The 14,426-nt window shown below is 41.5% G+C and overlaps 1 protein-coding gene across 1 annotated transcript in view; it reads right to left on the bottom strand.

Annotated features, from left to right (window-relative positions):
* Positions 1-14,426, bottom strand: part of LOC115522808 (collagen alpha-4(VI) chain-like) — a 132,557-nt gene that overhangs the window by 69,633 nt on the left and 48,498 nt on the right. The window contains 7 exon segments of the mRNA XM_032594575.1: positions 1,828-1,881; positions 3,742-3,834; positions 4,217-4,362; positions 6,126-6,204; positions 7,178-7,512; positions 10,878-11,432; positions 11,777-12,322. Of these exon segments, the coding sequence (XP_032450466.1) occupies positions 1,828-1,881; positions 3,742-3,834; positions 4,217-4,362; positions 6,126-6,204; positions 7,178-7,512; positions 10,878-11,432; positions 11,777-12,322 (1,808 nt within the window).

Here is a 14,426-nt window from a genome sequence, read left to right as displayed (position 1 = left end):
ACACTAATCAGTTGGTCAGGCCCTAAATTATTGTCTTAAATTTAGCCAGACTCATTGAACCACAGGCCAAGCAGAAAAAATAAAATAACATTTGGGGTGCCTGGATGGTTCAGTCGATTGAGCACTGGACTCCCGATTTCGAGTCAGGTTATGATCCCTAGGTAGTGGGATCGAGCCCTACATTGAGCTCCATGCTGAGCCTGCTTAAGATTCTCTCGCTCTGCCCTTCTCCCTTGCTCACACTCTTTCTCTCTCTTTCTCTCTCTCTCTCTCAGATACATACATACATATATATTTTTCAAAACTAACACTTAAAAGAATGTTTAAAACATCATTAAAATGGGGAAAAAAATATTTTCACCATACCTGAACAAAACTGCAAAAATCCACAGCCCACATTTCTGAATGTATTTCTAACATCTAAGACTAATTACTGAGGCAAACTAAAGAGAGAAAAGTCGAGCAGTTCTCCAACAAATATAATCAAAGAAATGAATCAGCTTATATAGGTCTCAGCAGCTGCATTTCTTTTCTTAATTTCTGTTGATTTTCCAAGTTCCAGCAGCCTAAATGTTTAGAACAATAAAACAATGTGAAACTCTAACTGGGCAATAAGAACACTAATGCTTGACTATCCCAGCAAGTTGAAATGTATGGTCCAAGGACACTTCAGGCCCCCAACACCCTTTGGGAGGGGGTGCTCAGAAAGTTAAAACTACTTTCCTAATTACACGAAGATGCTATTTTATTTTCTTACTCTTATTCTCTCCGAAGTGTACAGCAGAGTTTTTAAGAAACCACAAACCAAGTGATATCACAACAGACTGAACACAGACGCAGGCATATGAATCCAGCTGTCTTCTAAGAAGCAGGACGTTGAAACCATGTAAAAACAATGCCACACCTCTCACGCACTTATTTCATCTTGGAAAATGTAGTTATTCTTCACAAAGGAAGAGGTCACTTATATTAAGGGCTTGTTTTTCTTTGGGGGGAATAAAATAAATAAATAATTTAAAATTCTGGCAGTTTTGATTTCTACCATGGTAATGATCAATAGACAGAAACTACATCAACAAAAGTTCTTTGAGGTCCTTCGAGAGTTTCCTGGGACCGAAAGTTTGAGAACCAGTGGTGTATACAAATCAACCTTAAAATAGATACCTGTGGTAAAGGGGTTTTCCACAATTTGAAATTAACTGAAACCTATGGCATCCCAACATCCTTTTGATGTTTACACGGTGTAATAAAGACGGTCCCTACCACCTTCCAGTCCCTTAGCCAACAATTCTCCCTATAGTATGCATTTTTCTCCACATCTAATCACGTGACAGCTAACTTTCCCGTGCCCAGGGATATAGGCAGGGTTATGTGCAAACTATTTGTGGGTAACTACAACTCTATCACCTTTCGACCACCCAGGAGGCATCCGAGTGATCTTGTTACAAGAATGGCCTTGATTCTCTTCATTATATTTTGTCAAACTACTTACCAACATTGCGATCTCATTGATACTAACAAATTGCCTGCAATTTAGCTCACAATTAACAACTACTATTATATACATACTCATCAGACACAGACCACATTTTAAGTTACCTCAAATTCAGATTAAAATGACCACACTTCATCACTAAACACCTGCTGGAGCCTGTCCCCCTAACATTTGTTATAACAAACGGTTATTTTCATGAAGATATTTTTAAACCCATTTTAAATGGTATAGATGAGAAAAAAACTCATGGCTCAAGTGCAGTTAAGTGTTTCTAATATTTGACCCATTTTACCATATGCCTTCCAAGAAAAAAAATCAGATTCAGTACTTACATGTCCCCCTTCCTCACCAGGATGACCGGGCAACCCGTCAGCACCCTTCTTTCCCTGAGAAAAAAAGAAATCAAAAGAAGTAACTTGGATTCTAAATTCTTCCCTCAAAGCCAAAGGACATAAGAATTGTTACTAACAGATACCCTTGTCTCATGGAGTTGACATGATATCGGGAATCTACTAAACATTGAGCACAGTGTGTAAAGACATACAGAAACAAGTATTTCTGGCCTGTCTTGAATATCTGTTTTTCTTAAGAGTTGGCACATCAACCGACTTTTATTTTTCTAAAATACTTTTTAAGCCATTTTATCATGAAAATCCAAGCCAAAGCTAACTTCTAGCTAAATGTTTGAGGAACACTGTTACTCTTAAAGAGGCCTTTGACCTTGTTCTACAAAAAGTCAGTAAGCAAAGGTGTTACTGCCCTATTGCTTATGAGAAATGGTTATTTCTGTATGACTCAGATGTTTAGTCTCTTCCTCGCTCTCTTTTTTACTTCTTCTGAGATAACTAAACACATAAACTATTTCCTCTCAAGGAAGTTTGGCTTGCCATTTATAGCCAGATGTGCTTATTTGATTGAAAAACTGGGCAATAAGATATAGGAGCCGTATTCTCTTTGGGCTCAACAAAGACATGAATGTCGATGCAACCAACCAATCACTGACTTCTTAAGACAGAAAGAGCAGAGAAGTCAACTATTCAAAGCATTCCCATCTTTGGCCTGTGAGGCAGAGTCCTTGAGATGCAAAACAAAACAAAACAAAAAAACATATGTCAAGAGGTTCCCAAGCTTGATTTCCTAATTCTCCAGTCTGATACCTAAGAACAACACAAGGGGGAAAAATCTAGTAGTAGGGAATAACTACAATTTTTCTTTAAAAGTAATCATATACTTTATACTCTTCTAAATCACGATTGACCTGCAAAGTCAGTAAGAGCTCATTCCAACAACCTCACAAAATATCTTCCAAAGAGGGAATGTAAAAAGATGGGCAAAGTCAATGGGTTTAACTCAATCTTACAGGAGGATTTGTGATTATCCCATCATAAAGCTGTCATTTGTGGGCGAGGGAACCTCGTAGATAAATGAGGACCATTTTTAATGAGATTTATTCTCCTTTAAAAGTGGGACACGTTAGGGGAGCCTGGGTGCCTCAGTCAATTAAGCGTCCAACTTTGCCCCAGGTTGTGATCTCAGTTCATGAGTCCGAGCCCCACATTGGGCTATCTGCTTGCAGCACAGAGCCCACTTCAGATCCTCTGTCCCCCACTTTCTCTGCCCCTCCCCCGCTCATGTGCACTCTCTCTCTCTTAAAAAAGTAAACATTAAGGTAATTTTTTTAATAAAAAAAAAATTAAAGTGGGACATGGTAATTTTCTATCACTTCACCATGGAGTTAACAGGCAGATGTAAAATGACCACTACTGAACAAAGAAAGCAATTGTATCTTTCCTCAGTTTAATCCTCTACAACAGAAGGTTAGTTAGCTCAGAGGGAAAGAAGTACTAACCACTGTAAAGAAGGCAGAGGAGGCACAAGTGAAAATTCTGCAGACAAGCGAAAACTTCTGTGCAGCAGTAGAGGCTGTGAAATTTGTTTGTGAAATTTTTTGTCAAATAAATGTAAGGAGACAGCATAAGAGAGTGGAAAGAACGTGAGACTTGGAGTCAGGTGGACAAAGGGGCTTAAATCCCCAAATGCCTCTTCGTAAGAGTGTGACTTTGGGAAAGTAATGTTCCCTCTCTAAGCCTCTATTGCACACCCGTAAAAATAATATTCACCTCGAAGGTTTATTAAGAGGGTAGAATTAGCAAAGGTATGTTAAAGACAGAACACGGGGCCCGGTACCTAGCGGTGCTGAAACGTCACCTCTCTCCCCCCACCGTCCACGCCCAACAAACTCTCACCTTGTTCCCAGGGTTCCCACCAACACCCCGGTGCCCATCTTCTCCAAAACACTTTGTATATGTATTGCAGCATCTTCTTTCTACAATTGTGTCCTGAGAAACAGAATTCACATAACGTGATTTTTTCCAACTGTGCTAACCTATGTCACATGATACACCAAAGAGACAAAATTCCCTCTGGGTTTTGGGGCGCCTGGGTGGCTCAGTCGGTTAACTGTCTGACTTCAGCTCAGGTCATGATCCCGTAGTTCGTGGGTTCAAGCCCCGCGTCAGGCTCTGTGCTGACGGCTCCGAGCCTGGAGCCTGCTTCAGAGTCTGTGTCTGCCTCGCTCTCTGCCCCTCCCCCGCTTGCATGCTGTGCGTGTCTCTCTCAAAAATAAATACACATTAATTTTTTTTAATTCCCTCTGCATTTTTTAAATTATTAGAATAAACAGACCTAGTGAAGGATGGGGTTAGAAAAAAAAATACTTACAAGTTGCTTCAGTAAGATGCTTGGGAGGGATTGCTGTGTGATGCTCAGAGGTTGATTGTATGAGAATCCTCTGCCAAATTCTAGCTCCTGGAGTTCTTCTAATTTATGCACACCTTCCAGGCCAATAATGAGGAGCCCAGAGAATCCTTCAAAATGCCGGCAGGTGGGAGATTTTACTTGTAGGTCTATTGACTGGTCTTTGTCCGGGCCCTAAATATGCATGCATCATCCCACCCTTTTCTCCAGCCTTCACCTGTCTTCTGTCAAACTGCATTTCTGACCAATGAAACATGAGCAGAAGTGACGTGTGTCACGCCCTGGGAGAAATTTTCAGAGCAGTGCATACATTGCCCCATTTCCTGCCCCCTGCCACAGGAACAGACCCTCTCTCAGCCTGAGTCCTCGAGTGATGAGAATGAGACACAAATTAGCGGTCATGAGGCATAAGATAAATACATTCTTGCTCCTTTAAGCCATTGGGATTTGAAGGTTGTTTATTATTGCAGCACGAACCTATCCTACTGATGAAGGCATTACAAAATCATCCGGCTTTGTCCACATGACAGAGAACCAACAGACAAGGATGCTTTTCAAACAGCTAGAAGTCACTGTTTGTAGTATTTCTGAACAAATATTTCTGTTAATATTTTGAGCAGTACATTCACACACACACATCGGCTTTTTGCTATGGTAAACAAACCACTTAACAATCCTGTGGTTAAAAGTTGTATACATAGGGGCGCCTGGGTGGCTCAGTCGGTTAAGCGTCCGACTTCGGCTCAGGTCATGATCTTGCGGTTTGTGAGCTCGAGCCCCGCGTCGGGCTCTGTGCTGACAGCTCAGAGCCTGGAGCCTGCTTTGCATTCTGTGTCTCCTCCTCTCTCTGCCTCTCCCATGCTCATGCTCTGTCTCTCTCTGTCTCTCAATAATAAGCAAACGTTAAAAAAATTTTTTTAAGTTGTATGCACAGTCTTAATCATTCCTTAAAATTTCTAGAAATGGAATGCGGATCTAGCATGTGGGCAAAGTTCGCTGTCTTTCATCCAAGATTTCAAATTCTCTTCCAGAAAATTTACTTTTAAAACTTCCTATGTGGTAAATTTAGTTGGAAGCAAGTTATCACAGAAAATATTCCAGCATAGTGTCGACCAATGGAAAGCATCATCTCAAGAGAAATACACTGAACATACTCTACCGAGGAGGGAGAAAGGTAGACGGAGCATGAGTTGCTGGTGGTTCATCTTGAGTTTGCTTTAGAGCTTTTGAGTGGCACCAAATGGGGACAGAACGGCAATTGCGCACAGCCGCACAGGTGTTATTGCCCAAGCACACCCAGCTGAGGGAGCTGGTGGGCACCGAAATCCAGCCAGCACACCATTCATTAAGCCAGGCGCCCAGGCACAGGGTCGCATACACCAGGAGCATTGGCATCTTTTTTTAATTTCACAAAGATGCCGTACAGACTAGTAGCAGCCCTTGGGGATGGTCAAAGAGGAAGAATTGGTGAGCAGAGGAGGAAGGGTGGGCAGTGGAAAAAACGAAGCCCAGCTCTAGGGTGATTCCAGAGTTTGGGAAAAAGAGACCCTTGTTAAAAAAACGCAAACAGCACTCAATTATCATGAAGTTGCACATTCAACCTTCAAAAGCAGATGCCAGGCTGATAATTGGCCAATCCTGTCTCAGTCAGAGAGACCCTTGATCGTTGTCAGGGTTATGGGATCCTGGGTTCTCACAGCCCTGAACAGCCCCTAATTCATACAAAGCATCACCCTTGTGGGCACTGAGCACCAACCACTCTATGGTTAGTCTATGGATGGCTTAACGGAATCCAGTGCCATCTGGAAATCTCAACGAGTATCTCAGTTCCTGTGGGAGGAACCACCCACCCAGGGTAACCACATGCACCCACCTTTGCTGCGGAGGAGCCCAGAGGTTTCCTTCAGTCTCTGGAGATCATCATCCAGTCCATCTGTAAACACTAAAAGGACCTGTTGTTTATGAGAGAAAGGAGGGTAGTGGGGAGGAGGGATGGAGTGAAAGGAAGGGGAGAGGGGAAAGGGAAGAAAGAAGAGGGAGAAAATGGATGCTGAGTGTTGCACATTTTATAAAAATGCAAAGATAAGCTTAGCTTTTCTGGTTGTATCCAGCCCTTCACCCTGTTTTGTTTCACCCCTTCATTTATTTGTTACTTTATTACACATTCATTTTTACTTCAGTCTCAAGACCCCCCACCAAAAAGAGAATTGGAACCAGCTTAACTTGTTCACTTAACTGTCTTGCAATATCCATCTTTACTGACACAAAAAAATACCAAAATTTTAATGCGTTTTTAATAATTAAAATGTGTTACCTTTACTCACAGAAAATTTTAATTTAAAAGTGAATTACATATTTAAGAAATAAATCCACTGGCTGCATGATTGAAGGAAAAACTAAATGTAACTTTCAAAGTTTGGGGCTGTCATTTCCAAATAAACATCACGTAAGGTCTTTTCATCTCTACAGGCTTTAGCAGGTGTATAGTTCTTGGGCACCAGGAAGGGAAAACAACCAACAAGCCCTTAGTGAGTTACTAAAGACAGTTCAAAGTGCTGACTGGAAAATAATGGGCTCTACTCTACATGACAATGAGTGACCATAATGAGCTAATATCTTCCAAGTTGTCTTTGGAGTGAATTTGCATCATGGAAGAATCTGGATCACTAAACTGTGAGCAACTTGAGGGCAGGGATTTATCCTTTTATCCCTACTGGCATTATTTAGCACAGAGCTTCTTGGGCTTAGTGAGTATTTGTTGATTGAATGAAAACATATCCCTCGTTGGTCTTTACTGAGTAAGACTATGGTTTTTCTCTATGTAGAATCTCCGGTGAAGGACAACTTATTGGCCTCAGTCACAAAAGCCCAATCCCTCCCACCCTGGCAATTGGCTCCATATTATGGATTCTCAGCCTTTATTACCTTCACTGTAGCAGAAGAGAGCTGGATAGCATTATCTCCCAAGGACTGCAAAAAATCCACATCCATATAGTTCCTCTTGGCAGCCTGATGAATTAAGAACGTCTCAATAATCTTATCACTATAATTTTTAAAGCCGGAGTCAAAAATAAGCTGGCCATTTGAGGCAGGGACCAAGTAGCGGAACATCACGTTGGGGCGACCAGGAGCCCTACAGCTGATGTTGGAAAGCTGGGCCATCTGTTGCATCAGCTCTGGCAGTAACCCTTGAAGCTTCTGCTGATCTTGCTTAATGGGACTGGAAATATCAATTCCTACGGACAAATCTATGTTGCATCCTTTGAAAGTGGAGGAGAAAAAAATCAAATTAGTCATCTCTAGATGCATGACCAGGCCCAGAATATATCAGCCAACCCTGAAAGAAGAACCTGCAGCCAACCCACAGAATATAAGCTAAATAATGGTAGGGATTGTTTGATTTGGGGAGTGGTTTGTTACACAGCAAAGCTAACTGATACAATATATAGTGTTTCATAGCTCTGTTCCTCTGCAGTTGCTATTCCCTTTACCTGAAGTGTCCTTTCTCATCTCCTCAACCCCAATCTGGTTAACCCATACATGTCCTTCAAGTTGTAGTTCAAGTGATCCCCTTCCCTAAAGCTCTGACTCATGTCTCCAGGTACTCAAGTTGACTTATTAAATACCCCTGCATGTCCACCGTTATTTTACTTGACCTTCTCTCCCACTAAACAAAGTTTTCTTCATAGTAAGAACTATGACATCTAACTTCCCCAATGCCTGATACAGACAGATGCTTATTAAATGTTTGACAAATGAATGAAGAAGGGAATATGAATGAGCCTTGAGTCTTCTTCCAGCACAAAACTGTACTATTTCCTTCTCCCCTCAAAGTTTTTTCCCTCATTCACCACTCACATGTATCCTTTATTTCAGGGAAGCATATTAGAAGAGATCAAAACTGACAATCAGTCCCAATCTTCTGTTTCTTGTACCTAAAAATTGTTAAGCTCTTCTGGAAGAGAGCTAAAATTTGAAAACCCAGTGATCCTTCAGGCTATACCCACTCACTCACAGGTGAATAATAAAACCATGCACAGAATTCCAATGAGGCAAAAGTTGGTCATAGATGCACCTGGGTTAGAATGCGGACAAATAACTTAAAATGTAATTTATCAATAATAAAAGGGCCACTACCATTAACTACTTTTAGACAACAAGCATAACTTGCCATTTGTCCAGGACAAGCCAAGACACGTGGATATTTTCTCCTTAGTCCAGTGCACATTAGAGTATTTGGCTCAGAAGTTGTAAAAACAAAACTGCAGATTTTAGGAGGAAATTTGAGGAAAATAAATAAATACTGAACCCTTTACCAGTGAAAATGGTCATAAACAATATCTCAGGGATCTGAGATCCAGGGCTGAGCCATGAGTTTTCCATCCCCTAAATAATATACATCCATGCTAGCTGGCCAGATGTTTCCAGAAGTGCCAAGACACAAAATGTCTTTCTCCCCTCCTTTCATATAAAATATCTTGGTTTTGTTTTGACTTTTAAATCTCTAATTGAAATTCACCAAAAGGGATTTCCACAGATGTAAATCCCATTTCTACATTGGATCCAATTTCAGAAAAACAGAAATTTCCCTTTTGCAGTATGGTGTATTATTCCAACATTTCTAATTTACATTTTTTCCCAGGAACATTTCCAGCTGGCTTTATTCTGTAATGCAAGAATATGCAAGCATTTTCTTTCCCTATTAATGTAGAGGGTTGAACCTTGCCAGGTAATCTCTAACGTCTTTATGATTCAGTTTTATGATTCTGGAATTCTGGAATTAATTAGATTCCAGTCATTATGGAGGTATCCAGCTACTTCTATCAAAAAAGTCAGAAGACAAAGCTGAAGATGAATGTAAATGCTAATTTACTACATGCTATAAAATAGTCTAAAAAGAGAAGCAGGAATTCTGTATTTCTTCTCCTGCCCAGGATAATACCCAGGGGTGTGTGTGTGTGTGTGTGTGTGTATAACAACCCAAACAACAAACAAAAATAGGACTTTGACTCCTGAAAAATCCAAACTGCTTAATACAAGACATCCCACAATCCACGCTTTTTAGAAAATAATTTTACACATCCACTCTTTTCAATTGATTTCTGAATTCACAAGGACACAATAAAGTGATATCCTTTACACGGTATGAACAAAAATATTAACTGAATGCTCCAGAAAGTTGGCTCCAGCTTTCAACACCAAATTTCTGGGAAGTTCAAACCCTGCCTCCATTATTTCCCATCTGCATTTCTCACCTGGGAATTATGTATGATAAAAGTATCTGCTTCCCATGGAGTTGATGTAGGAATGTTGGGCTTTATGGGTTTCATCATATACTCCTTTATATTATTTAATATTATACTTTGCTTTATTATACTATACTATGCATTACTATGCCATATTATACCATTGTATGCCATTCTATGGTATTCTATATCATACTATATTATACTCTTCTATACTATATTATCCTTCATTATGCCCTACAATACCATACTATGCTGTACTGTACTATACTACACACTCTACTACACTAGACTGTACTAGACTACTCTCCTATTCAAGGTGTAATTTGAGGACCAACTGGATCAACATCACCTGGGAGCTTGTTAGAAACGCAGAATCCCACCCTCACCTACTGAATCAGAATCTACAGTTCAACAAGATCTCCAGGTGATTTGAATGCATATTCAAGGTTGAGAGGCCCTCTTTTGCTCTACCACACTATACCAAAAGACACTCTAGAACAATATCCAGTACACAGACTCTAGAACCAGACTGCCTCAAGTTTAAATCTCAGCTGTGCCATTTACTCAGGCCAAATAACCTGATTTTGCTGTGTTTTCGTTTCCTCAACTGTAAAATGGTATTTACTTAATAGGGTTATGTGAAGATTAAATGTTTTTATACATGGAAGCCCTCAGAATAGCCCCTAGCACACATACACACACACACACACACACACACACACACACACACACACACACACACAAAGGACCATCTAAAGCTTGGCCATTCTGACTACAATGTGATTGTGTTGGAGAATCTCACTCCCTGTGGGTAGGAGGGAGCACTGTCCATGAAGATATTCTCGGGGTCAATCTCCCACTGAAAGGCAAGTTTGGGGACCAGCATAGACCCAAACTGTTGGGAGGAGGAGCTTTGTCAACAAAGCAGAGAGACCTCTCTTCAAAGCCACATAGAAAAAAACAATGTGTTTTATTTCATAAGAGCACCCATGTAACTGATATTACTCTCTGCTTCGATTTCCTTTTTGGTATGCCCAAATCTTCATTAAGTTGTGTTTACATATTCCATTCTAGTTCTTCTATCTACAAGGAATACACTGAAGAATTGTAAGGACTTTCTACAGAGTCCTGGGAAGGTTCGGGCCATTGGAGTCCAGAATGGTGACAGCCTTGAGAATGACTAAAAAAAAAAAAAAAAAACCCTGGTGAAAATGAACCAGAGCATTCAGAGTTCAGGCCAGCTGTCCTCTCCTCAGGGTGACCCTCCCTCCCTCCTCCAGTTAGAAGGACTTGTTTCATTTTATTAAGAGAGACAACAGTGTCCCTGACACTTACAATGGGCTCTTGGATCAAATAACAAACCCTCTGTCACTTACCTTGTGGAATGCAGACCTTAAGAAGAATTTTCTTCTCCAGGTTCTGCAGGGACTCAAAATTCTCCTCATAGTATACTTTTTGTGGGTCATTAGTAATCTCCAAAAGCTGAGCACTTTTGGCTGCTCCCACCCCAATGGCAAAAATAATGATGTTCCTGTCCCTGAGAGCCTTGGCTGGTATGGCTACATTATCCTGGGCAACCCCATCGGTGATCACAATCAAATACTGATGAACACTGGGTCTCCCTCCTCTTGGACTGTCAAAAAAAGGCAGAGTGAAAGTCAGGGCTTTCCCAGTGTAGGTGCCATGATTCATTTGCTGAACATCTGAGATGGCTCTGTGGATGTCCACCTTTGAGGAGTACTGGTTGAGCCTGAATTCTTCCTGGGGGGTTGAGCTGAACTGCAAAAGGCCAATCTGAATTTCATCAGCACCAATATTAGCATGGTTCACCATCCTCTTCATGAATCCTTTCATCTTTTCAAAGTTTATTGCAGAGATGGATTCTGAACCATCTATCAGGAAGATAATATCAGCTTGCCTATTCTTACAGGCTGGGGGAAAAAAAGGAGAACAGAACATTCACTCAGAGCCTGAAACCAATGAATTATAAATCCCCAGGACAGTCTGGGGTGGCATAGACACAGCATGAAAACATTTTTAAAGGGGGTGGGAGAGGAAGTCAATGAAATAAATTTTCTGTGACCCAGCACAAATGAGATACAGCTGTATGATAAAGATAAAATTTAACCAACTTGCTTCATTCCAGGTCACGGTCACTCTGTGTCCAATATTCACTTTTGGACCAGTGAGTCCACACTTTGAGAATGAAGCCTATTCAAATAGATTGCATGCATATACTTGGCAGGAAAGAGAGACTAAGGGAAAAAATTCTTACACTCTGAGGAGCAGATGTCCTGTACCACGTCTTGTTGAATGGCCTTCAAGGAATCAAACTCAGCTGCAAAAAACATCTTGTCTTTAGCTATCTCCTTGAGTTCATTATCATTAGCGTTTTTGATTCCAATAGCATAAATGATGACTCCCTCTGCCCTCAATGCGTCTGCAGGCTCAGCCACCGGGTCCTCAGATTTACCACCAGTGATGACTATGAGATACCAAGGCACATTGCTGCGAGCAGTGTTCACAAAGACCTGAGCCATGCTGCCCAAGGCCAGACCGGTCATGGTGCCACCTCCCCTCTGTTGGATGCCATCAATGGCTACCTTCAGCTCTGCCACACTGGAATACTGGCTGAGGATAAATTGACTATTAATTCTATCTGAGTATTGAACGACTCCAAACCGTACTCTGTCAGGCCCAATACGGAACATCTTTATCACCTCATTCATGAACACCTTCATTTCAAGAAAATCATTGTGCTTGATGTTGCTAGACCCATCGACAAGGAAGTAGATGTCAGCCTTCTCGATGTGCACACAGTCTAGGCAATAAGAAGAAGGAGGAACCCATTAGAACACAGGGTGAGATAGCAAGTAGCCAAAGCTATTCATCCTGATCCCCAGCCATACCTCCTCAGCTTTCATTGTTCCCTTGAGAGCCAACAGCTTTTTACTGAAAACACCTGTGACTCTGCCTAGAGGTACTGTTTGACCAAGAGCACACCAGGCAGACCACAGTGCCTGGGAATGAGTTTCAAAGAAGCCACGAACCAACAACTGACAGGGGCTGGTGGACAAACACCCAGCTCCCATCCCCTTGGGTGGGACAACTCTGAGGTGAGCTCTACACGGTTTGCCTGAGTCCCCAACAGAACTGAGCCCCAGCTACCAACAGCAATTATGTGCTCACCAATTCAGCTTCTGTTGGCTGCCTTCCCTCCTTTTCTCAAATCTCCACTCCCCTACCAGTATCCCCTGGGGGCACTTCCCCGATAAATCACTTGCATACATATCCTTGTCTCAGAGTCTATTTCTGGTGAACCCCACTTAAGATCTGAAGTAACAGTACTTGACCTTTCTCAAATGGGGAAGTTGAAGACAAGCTAAAGTAAAATATCAGGACATATTTGAAGCTAGGAATTGTCTCAGTATCCAATATCCCTGTTTCCCATGCAAGTCAGACTTTTAAAATAAGGGCAAAAGAGTACACTTGCTGAAGCTTTATTAATTTAAGCTAATATAAAACTTTGTTTTACATGAGCTTTACTTAAATGAATCACTTTGTATTAAGGCTTAGACTCCAAAGGGCAAAATGGCTCTACAATCAGATCCTTTCTCAACCACTTAGTATCAGGCTTGCCCCTTTGCATCTCAATTTCCTAATCGTCAAATGATGATCTTAACACTTCCTCAGTAAGATTATAGTAAGCATTAAATAAGATCATAGAAAAACAGCAGAACTGATTTTTTAAAGTAATGGTTAAGATCACTCATTATCACATAGCAGATTCCTCAGAAAGAATCAAAAAGGAGTGCCTGGGTGGCTCAGTCAGTTGAGCATCTGACTCTTGATTTTTGCTCAGGTCATGATCTCATGGTTTCTGGGATCAAGCCCCATATCAGGCTCCATGATGATGGTGCAGAGCCTGCCTGGGATTCTCTCTCTTCCTCTCTCTCTGCCTCTTCCCCACTCCTCTCTCCCCCACCTCTCAAAATAAATTCATAGACTTTCAAAAAAAGAATGAAACATAATTTTCTCCTTGCACCTCTCATAAAAGGTGGGCCAGCCGTGTGTCATGCATCTCTAGAACCCTTTGTTTCAGGGAAGAATCAAGAGCCTTCTCATGTTTCTTGGCTGAAAGGGAAGCGGTCTGAGGCTGGAGATGGGCTTCCTCGCTCAGGCCTTCATTTGAGAGGATCTTGGTTGACCCAATATGGAGTATACACTTATACTTTTAAAAATAAGTATTATTATTTATCTGAATTAGATCCAAATGTAACTTGGCATCCCATATTGTACCTGGAAATCCTACCCCAGCAGGGAAAGCACTGGAAAGGTGTGGAGATAGTTATCCACCTCTCTGGTCAAGTGTTTTTTGAATGCTTGGCGAATCGAGGGGAAGTTATAGAAAAAGAAGGTAGAAATTCAGATCTTGCTGGAAGTCAGCAACCACTGGTAATAGGTATGTGGCTAGCCTGAGTCTGAGAAAAAGACCATGGGGCAGGAAGGGGCATCTCTGGAGCCAGTCCCATGCAGCAATGCTCCAAAGACACTCCACTGTAGCCCAGGGCCTTTGCAGTGTCCAAAGGTACCCCAGAGCCCTGAAGACTGTCTGGCACTACACATTCATGCCAGTCTTGGCAGATGGAAATTTGAGGCAGGAAGGCAGGCAGAATAATTTTTACAATCTGGATGCTGCTATGTATCCATATCTATTACATACATAAAGTCCTTAGCAGAGTATCTGACACATAGCTGATGACCAATAAATGATAGATAATATGATCTTGTGATCACCCAGGACAGATTTCTGGTAAAACTTCCCAAACTTCCATTTGCCTCTAACCACTGTAGACTTTGGGCTGATTTTCCTGATTCCGGGTGTCATGTTAGCTGCTGTGCAGTCTGGGAATGAAATCAACTCT

Source organism: Lynx canadensis, chromosome C2, assembly GCF_007474595.2.
Source record: "Lynx canadensis isolate LIC74 chromosome C2, mLynCan4.pri.v2, whole genome shotgun sequence".
Lineage (NCBI taxonomy): Eukaryota > Metazoa > Chordata > Mammalia > Carnivora > Felidae > Lynx > Lynx canadensis.
Note: the sequence above shows the minus strand (reverse complement) of the source record. Positions and strands in the feature narration are given on the sequence as shown.